General features: G+C 39.0%; 1 protein-coding gene across 1 annotated transcript in view; it reads right to left on the reverse strand.

The window, feature by feature from the left end:
* Positions 1-735: 735 nt before the first annotated feature.
* Positions 736-22,483, reverse strand: part of gpr139 (G protein-coupled receptor 139) — a 29,659-nt gene continuing 7,911 nt past the window's right edge. The window contains exon 2 of the mRNA XM_059347156.1: positions 736-1,861. Coding sequence (XP_059203139.1) covers positions 864-1,861 — 998 coding nt within the window. The 3' untranslated portion in view covers positions 736-863. The remainder of the gene's footprint in view (positions 1,862-22,483) is intronic.

A 22,483-nucleotide genomic window follows, 5' to 3' on the forward strand; every position in this document is an offset into this window, starting at 1 on the left:
AGTCTTATTTTTTGTCTTGTATGTATTATTGAGAAACTACAATAACAGTCAAGTCTATTTACCATTAATAAATATTCAACCAACAACAAGCATAGAGTCTGCTCAACATGGGGGTCACTTCCATCGTGCACACACACGAGGAAAGTCAGGGAGGGCTGTTCGTTTCCATAAAAGCCCAAATTAACACGCCGAGACTCCTCTGCATATTAAACTGGAAATGACAGCGCTGTTTTTAACATTGCTTGAGAGACAGCCAGAACCGTCGGTGGCTCTGCCTGAGTGAATCACCCCTCGAGGTGAGATGTTCAGGGCCCAGACTCTGACTGGATGTCTCTGCTTTCCGGAAAACGACTCCCAATGGACAAAGACGCAGCTGTTCAAAGCTCCTCACCATTGGCAACGGAGAACGCCCATAAAGAAATCAATGTCAACAGGCATTTGAAGCTTCACCAAGGATTCATCTAGTTGCCAGTTTATTCTTAAATGCCGTGGCTTGTAAAAGTCAAAGATACATGGTGGCAATATCCTATTATCAGTCTGTGAGTCAGTCTCTTACAGTAGCTGATTTTTTTTTTTTTTGCATGGAGGAAACATCTGTTTGATGCTGGTCGCTGCTTTGTGAATACTTTATTGAACATGAGAGGCTGTCAAGCACGCATCTGCTGTTTGCTTTTCCACCTTGCTAGCGAACCACTTTGTTATCACTCAAAGCTAGCTAAACTGCCACCCATGTGCTCTCCAGGCGTGTTGACATTTTCAAGCCTCAAAGAGTCCCAAAGCTGGTCACCAAGGAGACAATGCCCGAATATGTTCCCCCGACAACAACAGAAGGTAGGTGGGGGCGGCTGCTGGTGGCTGTGGACTCAAGAGGAAATACAGATGGGTTTCCCGTTTTTGTCGTACTGGTACACTAGCATCTTGATGCAGTGGGAGTTGGCTGGTGAGATCCAAGGGCTGCTTGTGATAGAAAAGTTGTGGCTGGCGTAGAACGGCGGCGCTTGCTTCCGGCAGTGGACCAGAGCGCGCAGCACGTTGGCCGCCATGCCCCGGAAACGCTTGCTGATGAAGCAGTAGAGGAAGAAGTTGACCCCGGTGTTGAGCAACGCTAGCATGTTAGCCAGATCGGTTAGCATGTGGAGCAGTCGGCTGGCCCCTTGAGAGGCCGGGGGAGAGGAGTAGAAGTGGTAGAGGATCATGAGGGTACGCGGCGCCCACAACACGGCAAAAATGGACGTGATGGCCAGGAGGATGGCGGTGGTTTTGCCGGTGGAGTAGCCGCGCAGACGGAAGCAGCTGCGGCGTCTGCGCAGCTTGCGAACGATGACGGCGTTGAGGGAGAAGAAGACGGTGCAGGGGAGGAGGTAGACGGTGGCGCAGTGGGCCCACACCAGAACATGCTGGGCCACGGTTCTCCTGGCGCCCTCACCTTCTCCGCCACCGCCATCACCACCGCCACCACCCACTCCAGATAGGCTGTGCCACAGCTCAGGCCACCAGTAGTAAGGAGCTGCAGACAGCAGGCACCCAATATACACAGCAAATATGACCCTTCTTGTGCGGGCCGGGTAGGAGACGGTGTGGTAGCGCAGCGGGTGGCAAACGGCGATGTAGCGGTCGATGGTGAGAGGCACCGTGATCCAGATGGAGGTGTGGATGGAGGAGAACTCCAGGACCTGCACGGCGTTGTTGAGCGACGGAGGCAGCGGCGTGGCCAGAATAAAATCCTCCAGGATGAAGTCGACAAAGACAATGAGGAGCAGGACCAGGATGTCTGCGGCTGCCAGAGCCAGGAGATAGTTGTAGGAGGACTTCTGACGACGCAGCACCAGCTGGGACAGGATGACCACCGTCAGGATGTTGGCTAGGAGGAGGAGGAGGAGGAGGAGGAGGTGGAGGAGGAGGAGGAGGAGGAGGAGGAGAGGTGGAGGACAGAGAGAAATGATGGGAAAGGAAAAAAAGTATGATGGGATTGGAAAAGGAATGGAAAGAGATTAGGGCAGGGAAGGAAACAGAAAAACTGAGTATTAGTGGGGAGGCCATTAAAAAGTGGCAACAACAAACATGAAAGCAATAGAGATGCAGCAGATATGTTGGTGTGTGGTGTAAATTTACCACCTCTCTGAGTGAGAAAAGTGGATTAAAAACCAAGTCGACGTTCCTTGTAGTTTTCTTTATTATCACTCAATCAGAATACACTGCAGGTACAGCAGAGACAGAACTTTTTCTCAATTTCGAGGCTGCTGAATGAAAGTTGTCCCAAATCCAATGGAGCCCTCAGTTCTCTCTGGCTTTTTCTGTCTGTGTGTAAGATCATTTAATTCACATGTTTTAACCTTAAAAGGATACAATTTATACTTGTTTATATTCAAATTCAAATTCCTTTACTGTCTGACAACTCCCAGGTATTAATGTTCATTATTCTGGTTGGAACTAGTTGGTACCTGGAGACTTTGTTCTGAACAAAAAGTCATACTGAGGCCTTTTAACAAAGCAGAACTTTTAATATTAGAGTAATATAAATCTGTAGCATGAAATATACTACAGGTGCACACACCAACACACTCTCAATGCCAAAACAACGGATATTGCATCAGTTATGGACATGTTGTGGTATATTTTCTGTTACTTTTAATCATAAAGTCTCTGCTTTACTAAAAGGCCCCAGTATGACTTTCAGATCATGTAACAGTGGGTTTAAACCAGAATAACGTATTGTAGGATCTGGGATTTTTCAGATATTAGAGGCGTTTGGAAGCAGAAATATAAGCAGTATAAGTTGCATCCTTTTAAGGTTAAAAAGTAGACTTAGCAGCATGCGCATTCCTGTTAAAGGTGCCCATACGTTGGAGGTGTTACACACAGACAGAAAACATTGGAGGTGTTACACACAGACAGAAAATCGAGAGAGACTTCAGGCTTGATTAGAGAATGACCCTTTTTTCAGAAGCCTTTGAGATTGGACAAAGTTCTCCTCCACTGTACCTAGGCAGTGTATTCTGATGTTTGATAATAAAGAAAACTAAAAGGAAGTTCGACTTGATCTTTAATTCACTTTCTCACTCAGAGAGGTAGTAATTTCCACTACAACGTCAGGGACGGCCTACAGTTTCGGCTTCTTCCATGTATAGGGTCTCTTAAAACACTTAACCCTTGTGTACTCCTAAAAAAAGTATAACACCCATCCTCCTCAGGGGTCAAAAAGGACCCCATGACATTAGACTGGTTTCAGGACATGTAGAAAAAAATCATTACCAACTTTTTTTTTTCACCTTTTAAAGCAACTCATGACCAAAAAAATTATATATAATTTTCATATCTTTTTCATTATTATTGGTCAATTTTAGTCAAATATACAATATTGGGTAAAAGTCTCATTGAGATTAAAAAAAATCTCTTTTCCAAGAGAGACCTGGCCAAGAAAGCTACAACATTTAAACACAGTTATCATAAACAATTAAATACAAATACAGCCATAACAACAACACTGACCGAGCCTCAGTAGAGACTTATAAGGAGCAGTCACACTGACCAAGGGAAGACATTTCTTTGTCCTTTAGAATCGATTTAAATTCACCGATGTAAGAGCACAAAGCCCGTTTAGGGGACAAACAGATCCTGTACTCTGACCCAGGAGACTGGAGTTTGTGTCTGTCGCTGTTTCTGCCTACTCTATTAGTTTTGTTGCCTAAACTAAAAGTTTAACCCCAAAATAAAAACGACATGTTTCCTCTTACCTCTAGTGCTGTTATCGATCTATTTAGTTTCAGTGTGAGTTGCACAGTTTGGGAGGTTTTTTAAGGATTTAAAATTTACAAGTTGTTCTGTAAAGATGTTGACATATGTACTGTATTTTTTGCAGAATTATTCTGGTAACCACAGCTGCCATTTTTTGTCTCTAAAAGCAACAGAATTTTTTGACAGTGTACAACAGAAAACCCACACACTGTATTTTTCACCCGGAAATTCTGGCAACCACAGCTGCCGGTATTTTACCTTAAATTAAACTGATTTTTTTTTTAATACAGTGTAGTTAAATGCTCACTAACTGCACACAGACATACAAAACAAACAGCAAGATTAGGAAAAAATAAATATTTCAATTACATGGAAGACTTTCAGCACCATCAACAGCACCAAGCTCAAATGTTCTTTTAGTTTCAGTTCTCCTATATGCAAAAAACAACAACAAGAAAACAAATGTGTTGTGGTCCCCAGTCAGTATGTACCACATTGAACCAGCCCTCCCACTGTGTAATCTCCCCTCTGTTTATTGCTCCGTTCCTTTCTCCCCTTCATCTACACCTGCTGTGTAATTCCAGCAGCACCTGCCTCTGCCTTTGGCCAAATTGTTATCTCTAATAAAGAGCAAAGCCACAACAAAAACAGGAGGGCAACGTGCAACATCACAGCCATGGCAATCTGCTGACTTCACTCCTGGCTGCCGCCGGCAATTTACCTCCTAAAACAAAACACAAGGACTCCCAGTCTCTCCCTGTCTGCATCTCTTTTTACACCTTTACTCCACATCCCCCACATATACCGCCATACCTTCTCTTCCATGTTGTTTCCATCACCACCTTCACTGCAAAAAAGGTGTTTAGTCTAAAAACAAGATAAAAACACTAAATCTGAGGGAAGTGATCTTGCTGCATGGACAGATAATTTACCTTGACAAGATTTCTTAAATTAAGATTATTAAATCTAGAAATAAGCACGTTGAATGCTTAAAATAAGAAATTAACTCTATGACAAGAATAAAACCAGAATAAAACCCACATAAAACCAGAATAAAACCACTTAAAACCAGAATAAAACCCAGTTCAAACCACTTAAAACCAGAATAAAACCACATAAAACCAGAATAAAACCACTTAAAACCAGAATAAAACCCAGTTCAAACCACTTAAACCCAGAATAAAACCAGAATAAAACCAGTTCAAACCACTTAAAACCAGAATAAAATCAGAATAAAACCACTTAAAACCAGAATAAAACCCAGTTCAAACCAGTTCAAACCAGAATAAAACCACATAAAAAAAGAATAAAACCAGTTAAAACCAGAATAAAACCTAGTTCAAACCACTTAAACCCAGAATAAAACCAGAATAAAACCAGTTCAAACCACTTAAAACCAGAATAAAATCAGAATAAAACCACTTAAAACCAGAATAAAACCCAGTTCAAACCAGTTAAAACCAGAATAAAACCACATAAAAAAAGAATAAAACCAGTTCAAACCAGAATAAAACCCAGTTCAAACCACATAAAACCAGAATAAAACCAAGAGATTTCTTAAATAAAACCACTTAAAAACAGAATAAAACCAGAATAAAACCAGTTCAAACTGCTCGGGCCAGTTCATCACTGCTGGCAGCTTTAATTTAACTTGTTTTAAGAGTTAATTTCTTATTTTAAGTGTTCAACATGCTTATTTCTAGATTTAATCATCTTAATTTAATAAATCTTGTCAAGGTAAATTATCTGTCCATGCAGCAAGATCATTTCCCTCAGATTTACTGTTTGATCTGGTTTTTAGACTAAACACCTTTTTTGCAGTGTATGTATTCCAACTTTCCTTCATAGGACAGCTGGACCACAACTCTTTTTTTTGCTAAAACGAACGTGGTAAACAGGCCTGGATGTGATTTATCCCCCTGCTGCCTCCATCAAAGCCTGACCTCTGCATCAGACAGCAGGAGCAGCTTTCTGCCTCTCACGTGCAACTGCAGTTTGGTGATTCTATTGAACAGGCTCATTATTTACTCGTCTTTGTCGTCTATTCTGTATCCTGCATCACCATGTGAGCACGTTATTCCCAGGTGATTCTCATCATCTGACAGCTGAGTTTGCAGGTCACAAGCTCGCTAAAACCTTTCCTCAAACATGTAGGAGACTCGATAACAAGCTTTGCTAAGACTGTAGTGCTGCTGTGGTGTGAAAAACAATCAAATCAGTTGAATGAGTCACTGTCGTTTCAGTACAGAGAACTCATGAATTCGATTTTAAGATTCTTTTACTGGTTTATAAATCTATTAATGGTCTTAGTCCAGCCTTTTTATCTGGTTTACTTTTATCCTCTGAACCCTGGAGGACCCTCAGGTCTTCTGGTCTTTCAATAAAACCAAAAGTTACAACAAAAAAACTAAAACTAATAAAAACTAAAACAAAAATGTTTTATTCATTCACTTTTTTTTTTTTAATTCGCTTTTAAATATCTTCTAATGTGTTTTATGTATTTTAATCTTGCCCCTGTAGAGCACTTTGAATGCCCCTGTGTCCGAATTGTGCTATATAAATAAACTTGCCTTGCCTAAAACTAATTTTAAAAATCACAAATTTATGAGAAAAAAAAGCGACAAATTTACAAGAAAAAAGTAACAAATTTACAAGAAAAAAGTGACGAATTTATGAGAAAAAAGTGACAAATTTAAAGAAAAAAAAGTCAAATTTACGAGAAAAAAGTGACAAATTTATGAGAAAAAAGTGACAACAAGAAAAAAGTGACAAATTTACAAGAAAAAAGTGACAAATTTACAAGAAAAAAATTGTCAAATTTGCGCGAAAAAAGTGGACAAATTTACAAGAAAAAAGTCACAAATTGATGGATCAGACAAAGGAAATAAAGGGCAACATATTTCTTAATTTCTTATCTTAAGTGTTCAACATGCCTTATTTCTAGATTTAATAATCTTAATTTAAGAAATCTTATCAAGGTAAATTATCTGTCCATGCAGCAAGATCATTTCCCTCAGATTTACTGTTTTTATCTGGTTTTTCACCCTTTTTGTTGCAGTGTAGTGCAACTTGCTGGTGCAGCATGAAGACATGTCCGATGTGTTTTTTCAGACGAAGATGCCTCTGACATTGATTTGCATCGCAGCATCACTGAGACATCAATGCACTTAGCAGCTGTCACTGTCCATGCACGCGTCTCAGAGTGTGTGTGTGTGTGTGTGTGTGTGTGTGTGTGTCCTGTGGTCCTGTCCCCCTCTGCAGTAATAGATCTGGGATTGGATTAAATATGGCAGCTAGGAGTCTGGTACATCACACTTCACAGCCTCGGCCACTATCAGCTGATTACAAATTACAAAGCTGGCTCCAGATAATGACTAAAGATGTCCTTGCCAGACTGGAGGAAAGACACACACACACACACACACACACACACACACACACATTAACACATGTCTGCGCACACACACACACACACACAGATCATTAGTGATGTGCCAATACATTAACGTACAATCCATCAATAAACATAAATGAGACGTCAAAGCTGTTTACAAGACTGGACAATGTAGAGCTACTAGATTACTAGTACACACACACACACACACACACACACACACTAGTCACCACGCCATCCTCCGCACGTATACAGGCAACTTAAATTGCTTTCATGTCGAATCTTAGTTGCCTGTGTTATTGATTTTTGTTTCCAGCTGCTGCTCTTACACTCTGAGCCTGTTTTCTTCCTCTTTTCTGTTGCTCCACGATCATATTCATTAATTAATTAAATTAATCCAGAATACATTTGATTTTTAGGTTTAACCTTTAACTCAAGGATGTGGATCTCCACAAAAGGCTTTATGAGGTTTTAACTCTCTGGAGTTTTGGACTTCTTCACCATGACGTGTTGGTATCATTGTTTTCAGCACAACCTCACCTATATGATATGATTATTATTATTTTCATTTTGACTTACTGGATCAACATTTTGAACAGAAAAAACACAAACAAATAATTACAAAAAACACACAAAAAATGACAGAAAATACACAAAAACCAAAATTTTTTTAACAAAAAAAACACACAAAATTACAATAAACACACATAAAAACACACACAAAACACATAAAAAACATTTAAAAAAAATAAAAAAAAAAACACATAAAAACTCACAAAAAAAAGACAAAAAACACATCAAAAACATAAAAATGATTTAAAAAAACATAAAATTACAAAAAAAAACACAAAAAACAAAAAAATGACAAAAAACACAAAATTACAATAAACATACATAAAACACACTCAAAATACACAAAAAAACACATCAAAAACATAGAAAAAACACAAAAAATGAGAAAAAACACATTTTTTTTAAAACAAAAAACACAAAATTACAATAAACACACATAAAAACACACTCAAAAACACAAAAAAGAAAAACACACAAAAAACAGATGGAAAAAGACAAAAACACACAAAGAAATAACAAAAGATAGTTAACACAAAAAATGCTGAATGCCCACTGCAAAATTTTAAAAATCTCTGCAAAAAAAAGTAAAATCATGTCACTACACTTGGTCGAGGTGTTTTTTTTTTTTTTTTTTTTTTTAACTTTGCTGAAAAAGCGTTAATGCATTAAATTGAACATGTAAACTTGTGTAAAAGCCAAAACTAGAGTTCAGCTGCCAGCAGGAAACATGCTGCTGAATGTTTTTACATTGTGACGTCATGAAGAAGTTGTGCTCTGGATGATTTTCTGGACTCTAGAGGGTTAAATCCATCACCTCTCCTCCTTTATTCTACCTCTGCTCATCTATTCTACCACTCTCTCTCCTTCTCTCCACATGTTAAAAGGGAGAGGCAGAGATAGAAACAGTGAGGTGCTGACTGTCAGCGGCTGGTATTATTCTGTTGCTCCCCGCTGAGACCAAACCTTCTACACACAAACAAAAGGGATCTGTGGCCAGCTTGACATTTCCATTTAGCAGCAGCCAGCTTCACTGGGTCCCATTCATTTCAATTGACTCTTGCTCTTTACGTTGTCTCGTGGGGGGCAAACGAGCTGGAGAGATGCACATGAGGAAGACACATACACTGTAAAAAATATCTGTAGATTTATGTCTGTTTTACGGTGAAAAACTGCTAAACCATGACAGTAAAAGACGTAAAATGATAAATGGGTTAATTCAGTTTCAGTAACAATGAAACACCTTAAATATATCAGCCAAACTATTTTTTTTTTAAATTTTAAATAAAAAAAAAAAAAAGACACAAAATTACCAAAAAAGGATGTTGAATGAATAAAAAAGACAAAAAAAAATACTGGAAGAGGATGTAAAATGAATTTAAAAAAACACACAAAAAATTACTAAATTTTTTTACAGTTAAAAAAAAAAAAGAATTACTCCACTGTAAAATACACTGGCACCACGTTTGTAACAACAATATTCTGTAATATATATATATATATATATACAAGCCATCACTATAATTTTAGCACTGTAAAAAATGTCTGTAGATTTTACGGTGAAAAACTGCTAAACCATGACAGTAAAAGACGTAAAATGATAAATGGGTTAATTCAGTTTTAGTAACAATGAAACACTGTAAATGTATAAATCAGCCAAGTATTTTCTTGTCAATTATATGGCAGAAATATGGAATAAAATGTCAATCTTAAACATCAAATCAACAGTGCTAATATCATTTTACTGTAATATTTTAAAAAAGTTGCACCGTATTTATTACGGTAAAGTTCTGGCAACCACAGCTGCTGTTTTTTTTTACCGTAAAATCAACAGTTTGTTTTTTTTACAGTGTACTCAGAGGCATCTTTACATGCATGCAGAGACATGAGCGTCTCCTGTTTGGACATTCAGGACGTGCAAAACGTCCCCACGTTTCCTCTTTGCAGGGAAATGCCTCCAGCAGAGAGAGAGAGGGGATTAAAATGACCTACAGGACCGATAATGGGCTGCTGTGTGTTGGGCTGCCTTTTTGCATTTGCTTGTGTGTGTGTGTGTGTGTGTGTGTGTGATTGCATGGGTGACCCTTTCTGTCTGTGTGTGTGTGTGTCTGTCCTCCCCTGCTGCTCCCCTAATATGGCGAGGGACGAGGCCATTGGCGTTGTTTAGCGGGGAGGAGAAGCAGAGCGAGCTCCCGAGGTGTAACGAGGCTGACTCATCCTCTAAAGAGACGAGAGGTGAGACGAGAGGTGAGACGAGAGGTGAGACAGGCTGTTAACAGACACACACCGCCTCTTTAACCCTCCCGACTGGAGGCAAGACAGGAAACTCTATAGGCCTCGTGGTCCCTACATGAGGGAGGGGGAATAGTATGAAGATGAAAATTATACCCCAAAAAGGGCAATCAAAGTCAGCATCGCATTTAAGGATTTTTAAAAATGTTTGGTGTGTTTGTATGTGTTTTTTGTATTTTTTTTTGTGTTTTTGTGTTTTTATGTGTTTTTTTTAATCATTTTTGTGTGTGTTTTTTTTTTGGGGGGGGGGGGGGGGGGGGTTTGTTCAAAATGATGATCCAGTAAGTCAAAACCGAAATAATAATCAGGTCATATAGGTGAGGTTGTCCTGAAAACAACGATACCAACACTTCATGGATTTTTAAAAATATTTTTGGTGTGTTTTGAGTGTGTTTGTATGTGTTTTTTTGTAATTTTGTGTGTATTTTGGTGTTTTTTTTTTTTTGTGTATGTTTTTGGTGTTTTTTGTGTGTTTTTTTTTTTAGTTTTTGTGTGTTTTATGTATGGTTCTTGTATTTTTTGTGTGTTTTTTGTATTTGTGTGTGTTTTTTGCTTTTTGTGTTTTTGGTGTGTTTTTCTGTTTTTCTGTGTTTTCTGTGTTTTTTTTGTGCATGTTTTTATGTGTGTTTTTGGTCATTTTTTTGTTGTTGGTTTTTTTTTGTTGGGGGGGGGGGGGGGGGGGGGGGGTTCTATAGGCCTCCTCGTGGTCCTCATATGAAAAAGAAGGAATATCATGAAGATGAAAATTATACACCAAAAAGGGCAATCAAAGTCAGCATTGCAATTAAGGATTTTTTTTGTTGTTGATGTTTTTGGTGTGTTTTGAGTGTGTTTGTATGTGTTTTTGGGGATTTTTGTGTTTTTAGATGTTTTGGGTGTTTTTGGTGTGTTTTATGTGTGTGTTTTGTATTTTTTGGTGTTTAATGTGTGTTTTAATGTGTGTTTTTTGTCATTTTTGTGTGTTTTTTTGTGTTTAAAACGATGATCCAGTAAGTCAAAATGAAAAAAATAACCAGGTCATAGGTGAGGTTGTGCTGAAAACAATGATACCAACATGTCATGGTAAAGATTTTTAAATGGTTTATACAGAATGAAAAGGAGTCAAAAAAATCTTAAACTGAAGGTGGTTCAGTCGGTGGATAAACTCTAATGAGCCAAATCTGACTAGTTTATTGAATCCCATGTTTCTGATCCAGGCAGTCCACAATACAGAAGAAATATGTCCCCTGTTTAAACTGTTCCAAATAAAGAGATAACCCCTGATGTTTTCATTAAATCCTTCTCATCGATATTATTTGCCTCAAATGAGGAAGAAAGAATATCATGAAGATGAAAATGATATGATATGATAGCATTGCAATTAAGGCATTTTTTTTGCCATTCGGGGAAAAAAATGATGTTTGGCTTCGACGTCTCATCCGGAGGTTAATAAGACAAGACGAGTCGAGAAGAGAGGGATGAAGAAATAGATGGAAGGAGAAGGAAAGCGTGGTCTGAGGAAGGTCACAGAGAGTTAAAAAAAAAGAAAAGAGAGACAGCAGGCTGTTGAGGGGGAATGAGGGGAGGATTAGATGGAGAGACAGAATGAGACAGAGAAACAGAGAGGAAGAGAGAAATAGAGAGAGAGAGAGAGAGAGAGAGAGAGAGAGAGAGGGGGGGGGTGAATATCAAAGCTTGATTCAAAGGTCAGCAGCACTTTGTTCCCGATGACAACCGTTTCCCTTTTGTCTCCTCTAAGTGTCACAGAACATAAAGCAGGGCCACTCGTTAATTCCCCCAAACGAAAACCAGGACCAGGTCCTGCTGCAGAGCCCCCCAACAGAAAACCAGGACCAGGTCCTGCTGCAGAGCCCCCCAACAGAAAACCAGGACCATGTCCCTGCTGCAGAGCCCCCCAACAGAAAACCAGGACCACGTCCCTGCTGCAGAGCCCCCCAACACAAAACCAGGACCAGGTCCTGCTGCAGAGCCCCCCAACAGGAAACCAGGACCACGTCCCGCTGCAGAGCCCCCCAACAGAAAACCAGGACCACGTCCTGCTGCAGAGCCCCCCAACAGAAAACCAGGACCACGTCCTGCTGCAGAGCCCCCCAACAGAGAACCAGGACCACGTCCCTGCTGCAGAGCCCCCCAACACAAAACCAGGACCACGTCCCTGCTGCAGAGCCCCCCAACACAAAACCAGGACCACGTCCTGCTGCAGAGCCCCCCAACACAAAACCAGGACCACGTCCTGCTGCAGAGCCCCCCAACAGAAAACCAGGACCACGTCCTGCTGCAGAGCCCTCCAACACAAAACCAGGACCACGTCCTGCTGCAGAGCCCCCCAACAGAAAACCAGGACCACGTCCCTGCTGCAGAGCCCCCCAACAGAAAACCAGGACCACATCCCTGCTGCAGACCCCCCAACACAAAACCAGGACCACATCCCTGCTGCAGAGCCCCCCAACAGAAAACCAGGACCACGTCCCTGCTGCAGAGCCCCCCCAACAGAAAACCAGGACCACGTCCCTGCTGCAGAGCCCCCCAACAGAAAACCAGGACCATGTCCTGCTGCAGAGCCCCCCAACAGAAAACCCACAGGTCGGAGAGAAAATTATGATTTTTCTGACATGTTTTAAAAGGGACATGTTATGTTAATTATCAGGCTCGTACTTATTATTTTTTATATTGGACTCGCCACACAAAGCACAAACAAAAAATGCATACAATTTGGACAATTAATCAACATAAAAATGAGACTGGCCATTACCACCTCCTCTAAACCAATATAAATGTCACACCACGGTGAGGTGGTGTTTTATTTTGTGCTCTGGTCTTGATATTTCCTGTTTTATTTTGAAATAGTAACTCTCCTCTCGTTTCAGGTCACTTGTCCTTCCCCGTGTGTCGTCTGTCTGATTGTCTCCCCTAATCACTGATTGTGTTCACCTGGTGCTCCCTTCCCTCCATGTGCTCCAATAAAGTCTGTGTTCACCTGGTGCTCCCTTCCCTCCATGTGTTCAATAGTCTGTGTTCACCCTGCTTAGCCTTCTGCCCACGCGACCCGGCCCCGGATAAGCGGACGAGAATGGATTGATGCATGGAATCGAATAGTTTCCAGCAAATATCAATGTTCAATGTGTATGTGCTGGATGGTGTGGTACCTTATGAAAAGTAAGTGTTTTATGGAGTTGCAGATGAATACGTACTTCCAACGGCACTGCAGTAGTCTGATAAACACGAATGTTGTAAAAGGGACCAAAACAGACACAAATGACCAAAAAAAGACACAAAATGACCAAAAAAAATGACACAAAATGACTAAAAAAAGACCAAAAATGACACAAAATGACCAAAAAAAAAAGACACAAAATGACACAAAATGACCAAAAAAAGACACAAAATGACACAAAATGACCCAAAAAAAACACAAAATGACCAAAAAAATGACACAAAATGACTAAAAAAAGACCAAAAATGACACAAAATTACCAAAAAAAAAGACATAAAATGACAAAAAAAAAGACACAAAATGACCAAAAAAATGACACAAAATGACCACACAAAAAAAAGACACAAAATGGCCAAAAAATTACTACACAAAATTATCGAAACAGTTTTCCTCACATATTGTACATATTGAAGTACCTTGTGAAAAGTGTTTTATGGAGTTGCAGACGTTGTTTTGGTCTGCATGTAATGTAAGAATACAGACTTCCTACAGGTACTGCACTAGCAAGAAAAAAAGAGCAAGAAAGAAAAAAAGAGAGGTGTGAAAGTACCAAAATATTTAAGGTTAGGGAGCATATGAGGAGACAGAGAGAGAGAGAGAGAGAGAGAGAGAGAGAGAGAGAGAGAGAGAGAGCCCTGGTTGCTGGTTGCTGGTTGCTGCTAATGATATTGATGCTGCTGCAGTACTGAGCCTCTGCTCACCTCTCAGCCATCCATCCTGCAGACAGACAGGCCCTGAGTCAAAGTTTGCTGGGCATCAGTGTCCTCACATGGAGGCTGCTGCCAGTAAAGACACTCTGCAGACTGATGAACTCGGCTCGTCCCGTCTGAAGGCTTTTTAAACAATGCTAACAATTATAATGTGCTCTTGGATCTCTTCCAAATGGTTTTTATGAGGAAAAAGCATGGAAGGTGAAATTCAGTGGGAGTGAGCTAGAGACCAGGGGAGAGAATTAAAAGTATAATATGTCACATTTCCTCATTAAGATGTCAGAACACTGCTGCACCTATGTTATATATTTCTGATAAGTTGTGTCCTTTTTACAGATGGATAGAAAGGCCACATCAGTAATAATGAACTGTAATTTACCTTTGATTTACCTGCTGTAGCCTATTAGGGCTGGGCGATATGGACCAAAAGTCATATCCCGATATATATCTAGGCTGAATATCGATATACGATATTTTTATTGCAAAGTGAGAGCAAATGTTCAGTCAAAGTCAAATATGACATGTCACTAGTAGTTTTATTGAAACTGTTAATTTAGCCTAAGTGAACATAAATACTGTATAACAACAGGAGAACCTTTTTAAAAAAAATAAATTAAAAAAAAGCAAAGCTCCATAAAGTGCACATTTAAATAAAAAATATATCTTAAATAAAAATAGCCTATGATATAGAATAGGCCAATGGAGGTATAGTTCGTCCGAAAGTAGCTGAAAAACACAATTATATATGTGAGGTCTGTGTCCTAAAGGTCGCTGGTTCGAATCCCAGGACTCACGGGTCAAGAACTATTTGTCAAAAAATAACAACAAATTACCACATTATGGGACGTCCAAAAATGACTCCCTGGAAAAAAACTCATACTATAGTATGTCTATATTTGTCAAAAATGGTCAAAAAATGCTTAAAATCCTAATCATAAATATGACCATCATATGGCCATACATATTTATATTTATATGAGAAAAGAATAACAAACATTACAAAATAACTAAATATGACAAACCCTAGTAAGGGCAGCATTTATATATAAAGAAAGAACAAAAAGACAGAACTATATCGATATATGTGATATGGTCTAAAAACAAAAACTAGCGAGCAAAAAAGACTTGCAGGATATTTTCTTTATTTCACAGTTTGATGCCGTCTCGAAATTATATCAACTTATCACTCAGGGATAGGCAATTATGAAAAATGTCTATGTAAATGTATAGAATAATAATATATATTTTAGAATACCATTTGGGTATTGACAGCCCAACGCACAAAAAATATCAGATTACAACTCCTCCTGTCATCTGTGGCCTCCGTCACTAACCGTGCACAAAGTTGGCAGCTGATCATAAACAAACCAGCATGGCTTATTATGCACAGCGTCTCCGCTGATCATAAACATAGTGATGGTGAATTAACCGGCATCACTAACTGTACACAGAGTGTCTGGTGCTTGTTGTAAACAAACAGAGATCGCTAAGTGAACACCTCCTGCAGCAGCAGCACATACACACTGTACTGCTACAGAGCTAACTGTTAGCCTGTTAGCACATACACACTGTACTGCTACAGAGCTAACTGTTAGCCTGTTAGCACATACACACTGTACTGCTACAGAGCTAACTGTTAGCCTGTTAGCACATACACACTGTACTGCTACAGAGCTAACTGTTAGCCTGTTAGCACATAGACACTGTACTGCTACAGAGCTAACTGTTAGCCTGTTAGCACATACACACTGTACTGCTACAGAGCTAACTGTTAGCCTGTTAGAACATACACACTGTACTGCTACAGAGCTAACTGTTAGCCTGTTAGCACATACACACTGTACTGATACAGAGCTAACTGTTAGCCTGTTAGCACATACACACTGTGCTGCTACAGAGCTAACTGTTAGCCTATTAGCACATACACACTGTACTGCTACAGAGCTAACTGTTAGCCTGTTAGCAATTTGCAGACTGGACGCTAAGGGGTAAACATCCCCTCCGGCTCTGCAGCTGGGAGAGACTGCTGCAGGAGGACTGGGCCACTTCGACTTGTTCTTACTCTTCTTAAGAAGAGCCGAAAAGTCACTAAATATAGCAACAAAGTCGCTAAGTTGGCAACACTGCTTCGCCGGCTTTTACAAATGTTGCGTGTTGTTGTGGCGTCGAGTACTTAGCGTTCTATCCAATCAGTAACCAGGCTGTTTTCAGGGGAGAATAAAGACCCTGCTCTTCTACAGGGATGAAAAAAGTCCTGACAAAAGTCCACTAGGACGGCTCATATTCAAATTAGGGGCGTTTCGGCGAGTGAGACCCGCCTCATTCTGGGTGTTGCCCGGTAGTGGAAACAGCCCTAAAGACTACTTCTGATTCCTTCTGCATTTGTGTGCAATCGCGTGAAATGCTAGAGTGACGTGTTCTTATCAGGACTCTATAGGAATGAATGGACTTCTGGGTAACTGTCATATGTACAGACAGTTAGTGGAAATGTAAGATGTAAATTAATCAGAGAAAAAAGCTCAGCAAATGTCAGCTACAGCCCCTCTGGGACGAACTGAACAGTGTGAGAGAAACACAGACCTTTAAAATGAAACCTGCTCCATTCAGTGTTTTTACTGGTTTCATCACTCGGCCTGTTTGTTTTAAGAGGATGAGACCTCTGTGTATGACTCAGCTCCCAGTAAAAAACCTCCTGAGGATCTTAACTTATCACAGGAACAAGCCGAGTAACAGAAAAACACGAATTTTTATGTCCATGTCTGACTCCTTTCCATCCTGCCTGTATTCACCACTGAAAACATGTTTAAATACCATGTTGGTATATTTTTCACCTATATGACCTGATAATAATAATAATTGATTTTTTATTCTGACTTACTGGATCAACATTTAGAACCAAAAAGAAACAAAGGGAAACCAACATAAATGTGATCTTGTGATTGTGTGTGATCCTGTCATCAACTCTGGCTTTTATTCTAGTGGGACTCCATTTGATTTGGTCATTTATTTTGTCTTTTTTGGTCATTTTTGGTCTTTTTTATTCATTTTAGGTCTTTTGTTGTGTCTTTTTTTGGTCATTTTGTGTCTTTTTTGGTAATTTTGTGTCTTTTTTTTAGTTATTTTGTGTCTTTTTGTGTCTTTTTTAGTCATTTTGTGGGTTTTTTTTTTAGTTTGTGTCTTTTTTATTCATTTAGGGTCTTTTTTTGGTCATTTTGTGTCTTTTTTAGTCCTTTAGTCCAACATAAAATGTGATTTGGAATCTTTTTTTTTTACTTTCAAAGAACTATCATGCTCAATAAAGAATTTTAAAAGTTGCAAATGTGAACAAAGGTGCAAACATGATATATAATATGCAAATCTAACATATAAGAGGGTTCCATCCAGTTCTATCATTTTATACTAAATCTATTTGAGCTTGTCTCCAGTTTTACTTGGTATATCTGGATGTGATGAAGAAGTTAAACCTTCAGGTGTGTTTGTCTGGGAGGATTAGACCTCCGGGATCATTTGTCTCCTGGTAAAAAACCTCCTGAATGATGAAAACTGAAGTAATCCATAACTAGAAGACTTCAGTGACAGGGTTGCTCTGTCTACTGTTACTGTTTGACTGAGGACCCCTAGCAGCAGAAAATGACACGTTGTAAATGTAAATGCAGGGGAAGAAGAAGGGTGAATGGATAGAAGACGAGGAGGAAAATGAAACATTAAGACGTTGTTAGATCACAGCACTATAATTATCCTCAGACTGATGAGTTACTGACGACCACAGAAAGGCAAACGACACACAGGGATTCAGGTTTCAAGTGTTTTAACCCTCACTTCTTCATCACATCCAGATATACCAAGCAAAACTGGAGACAAGCTCAAATATATTTAGTATAAAATGATAGAATTGGATGGAACCCTCTTATATGTTAGATTTGACACCTTTGGTCACGTTTGACACATTTAAAATTCTTTATTGAGCATGATAGTGTTTTGAAAGTTAAAAAAAGATTCAAAATCACATTTTATGTTGGACTAAAGGACTAAAAAAGACACAAAATGACTAAAAAAGACACAAAATGATAAAAAAAAAAAAAGACACAAAATGATTTTTAAAAAAAAGACAAAACGATAAAAAAAAAAGACACAAAATACAAAAAAAGACACAAAATGAGAAGACAAAATGACCAAAAATTGTTACACTAAACACACAAGACACAAATAACATAAGTCACACTACAAGAAAAACCAGACTTGGATGACCAAAGAAAGACACAAAATTACAAAAAAAAAGACACAAAATGACCCAAAAAAAACACAAAATGACTTTAAAAAGACACAAAATTACACAAAATTACCAAAAAAAACCCACAAAATGACCCAAAAAGACACAAAATGACTTTAAAAAGACACAAAATTACACAAAATTACAAAAAAAAAGACACAAAATGACCAAATAAGACACAAAATGACTAAAAAAGACACAACATTACCAAAATTGTTCCACTAAACACACAAGACCTTTAAACATGTTTTAAGTGGTGAATACAGGCAGGATGGAAAGGAGTCAGAAATGGACTAAACAGCCCAAAAAGACTCCAGAGAGTTAAACTCTGGTGACATCATTCTGTAAGCAAAGTCAGCTGTCACTGCATCAACATCTCTGATTTATTGCCTCCAACAACACCTCCCTCCTCTCTCGCCTCCTCTCTCGCCTCCTCTCTCGCCTCCTCTCTCGCCTCCTCTCTCGCCTCCTCTCTTGCCTCCTCTGTCCTCTCTGGCTCGTCTCCTCCATGACAAGTTGTCCCCACTTCTCTCCTTCCCTTCCTCTCCTTTCTCAGACTGGAGACAAACCAGAGCTCAGACCTCTCATCTATTACATTCAATGAATATTCACCATCTTCTCCTGCAGCCTCCATGCTGCAACACGTGCTTCACGTCCCATTAACCCTCTGAAATCTATTATGTCCTTTAACCCTCTAGATCAGGGGTCTCAAACTCAAATTACCTGGGGGCCACAGGAGACAGTATCAAAATGACCAAAAAAAGACACAAAATTACAAAAAAAATAGACACAAAATTACCAAAATTACAACAACAAAAAAGACACATAATTACCAAAAAAGTACACAAAATGACCAAAAAAAGACACAAAATTACAAAGAAAGATACAAAATGACTGAAAAAACACAAAATTACTTTAAAAAAGACACAAAATAACAAAAAAAAATACAGAGAATTACCGAAAAAGACGCAAAATTATTAGAAAAGACACAAAATGACAGAAAACAACTAAATAACTTAAAAAAGAAACAAAATGACAAAAAAGACACAAAATTACAAAAAAGACACAAAATGACTGAAAAGACACAAAATTATAAAAAAAGACACAAAATTACAAAAAAAGACACAAAATGACTAAAAACAAAAAGACACAAAATTACAAAAAGAGAAACAAAATGACATTCCATAACATTTCCACTTCTTACAGTAACAACAACACGGCGGATAATAAACGGTAGCAGCTGCCTTTCTTTTTGTTGAATTTTTATATTTGCAACATTTAAAATTCTGTGTATTGAAATATAGTTTTCCAGATCAGATTTTATGTTTCCTTTGTTTCTTTTGGGTTCAACATTTTTATCAAGTAAGTCAAAGTTAAAAATTAATTACCAGGACATAAAGGTGAGGTAACCACCAACATGGTGAAGATTTTTTAACAGATTTTTTAACACCATCTAATCTGAAACTCCACTTGTAGAGCGACAGTATCTTTTAACGAGACACCATCCGCCCCTCATGGCCTGTCGCCGGGCAGATTAATAGATCAATAGTCCAAACTGATAAATGTCTGGCTCCACCTCTTCATTAAGCAGAGGGCGACTCCTGGCCTGGCCTGTTAACGTCAAACATCTCCGCCCTCTTCCCCCTCGGTGGGAGGAGAAGTGGCAGTGGGAGGAGAAGTGGCAGTGGGAGGAGAAGTGGCAGTGGGAGGAGGTGGTGTTTAACTCCCACATTCTCCACGTCACTACCAACTGTCAGAGGCTTCAAGGAGGAGAGAGGGAACGCTACAACAGGCTGTGGAGGACGTGAGGGCAGACATGTTCTCCTGCACAGGTAGACGACCAGGACGACACGTTCCACTTGGTGACATCTGAGTGATGCTGATTTAATTGCTCATGCTGTTTCCAACAAATGCTCCAAGATAGAGACCAAATATCTCCAGTTTACTGTAACCAGGGTTTGGGAAGTAACAGAGTACAGGTAACAGGGTAACCTATCTATCTATCTATCTATCTATCTATCTATCTATCTATCTATCTATCTATCTATCTATCTATCTATCTATCTATCTATCTATCTATCTATCTATCTATCTATCTATCTATCTATCTATCTATCTATCTATCTATCTATCTTTAAAATACAAAATATAAGTAACTGTAATATGTTATCGTTGCAATTTAAATTGGTGGTATTCTGAATAAAGTTACTGTCTGTAGATAACTTTACAGGATTATTTTGAGATAGATAGATAGATAGATAGATAGATAGATAGATAGATAAAGTACAATAAAATACAATAGAATAAAATACTGAGGTAGAATTAATAAAAACAAGAATAGAAACTAGAAAATTTCCTCTGGGGAAATTCTGAAAGGGCCACGGGGGCTACTGCCGGTGTGTGTACACTATGATGAGATTCTTCAGAGATTTATAACAATTAATACTAGTAATGTTATGATACTATATAATATACAAGGAGCACACCTACAACAAGCATTCCTTTACAAGTATTTATTTATACAGCAACCTATGACCTTTAACCTCAAAATGTGTGTGTCTGTGTGTGTGCGTGCGTGTGTGTATCTGTAACTGTAATCACATCAAAGGATCAAAGGCGTTGTGGTTGACCAATCAGAGCAGAGCAATCAACAGAATTAACTGCCACCTGAATGTTCCAGAACAGTGACAGCAGCCAGAGGTGGACAGACTGGAATTTCTGGCCTCGAACAGAAAGCATTTTTGGCAAAACCATAATACCTATCATTGATCCGACTTCACTTTGAGCGTCCTGAGTTCTTCCTGAACGTCTACATATGTTTTTTTTTAAGAAAAATGAAAAAATAGCTTTGTTAGAACGATCTAAAAAAACTGTTCCATCTCCCTTTATCAGAAATCCTGCGTTTTTAATATGGGAGCCAATGAGGCTGTTGGTGGTGTTGGTGGTGCATCTTTGCGTCCTACGCCCAAACTATAACTCTGACAGCTTTACCAGAGGATTGTGAGGGAGAAGGCTAATTTTCCTACGTTTCTATGTATAAATTATTTCTGTAGAGTGGAATTTGCGGCCTGGAGTGCAGTTTTCAAATTTATTTTTGTGACAGTTTTTTCTTTCCCTCTACACTCTGGCGATGATGTCACACACTGTGACACGAACATTCCGTGCAATACACACCCATTATAATCTCAGAATTTCTCCAAAAATTATCATGGTCATTGAACAGGGATTGATAAAAAACTATATGACCTATCGAAACATGGATTAATACACCGATACACAAGACTTGTGTCTACTGTTTGAAGTTTAAATGGAGTCTCTAGGTGAAATTATGCCGGAGAGGTAGACGTTTAAAAATCTCCAATTATTGTTCTTTTTTGCTCATTTTTTTTCGGCCGTCCCATTCATTTCAATGCAAAATTTTGCGCAGAAATTCGTATTCTGTAGAGAAAAGCAATAGCACACTGATCCCGATCAAACCGCACGTTTTGATATATAATTTGTCTAGTAGCGGGACGAAATTGCTTCCGGAAGAGGAAGAAGAAAAAATCCACAGCTTGACATCGGGCAGAAATGGATTCAGCCCTAAAAAAAATACGATAAGAACAACCAAGAAAACACTTTTACCCCCAAATGCCTCATTTTTTGAAGGGTTTTTTCCCCCAAATTGGGTCCTGTCTACCACCAGAAAGAACTGATCGTGCAAGAAAATGTCCAACTGAAAGGACAAGCCATAAAAAACAGCTGTCTCAGCCCGGATATTCAGAGCAGCTTCACTCATATCACTCATCAGCTTCAACATATTGTACAGTGTGTTTTGAGACATACTGTACTGAACAAAGAGCAGAACTCCTTCTGTCAGAGTTGTTGTGCTCTTTGCTCACGTCTGTTCTGTCTCAGGCCGTGTGGTGTGTTGAGTAGAGAGAGAGAGAGAGAGCGAGTTGGCGATTAATTAAAAATGTGGCAATTCGTCTCAGCTCCGTCGTCTGTAGCTCCACTCAGGGCTCCGAGGTGCTACTTCACTGGCTCGCCTCTTATTAATCTCTGTGGAGTCTTAAAGGGCTGTTCTGTCCATTTTTGAATCCTTTTCAAGTCTTTTTGTGTCTTTTTTGGTCATTTGTGTCTTTTTTGTGTCCTTTTTGGTAATTTTGTGTCTGTTGTTGTGTCTTTTTTTGGTCATTGGTGTCTTTTTTGTGTCTTTTTTATCATTTTGTGTCTGTTGTTGTGTCTATTTTTAGTTATTTTGTGTCTTTTTGTGTCTTTTTTGATAATTTTGCGTCTTTTTTTGGTCATTTTGTGCA

The sequence above is a fragment of the Centropristis striata genome, chromosome 13, assembly GCF_030273125.1.
Source record: "Centropristis striata isolate RG_2023a ecotype Rhode Island chromosome 13, C.striata_1.0, whole genome shotgun sequence".
NCBI classification, from domain to species: Eukaryota; Metazoa; Chordata; class Actinopteri; order Perciformes; family Serranidae; genus Centropristis; species Centropristis striata.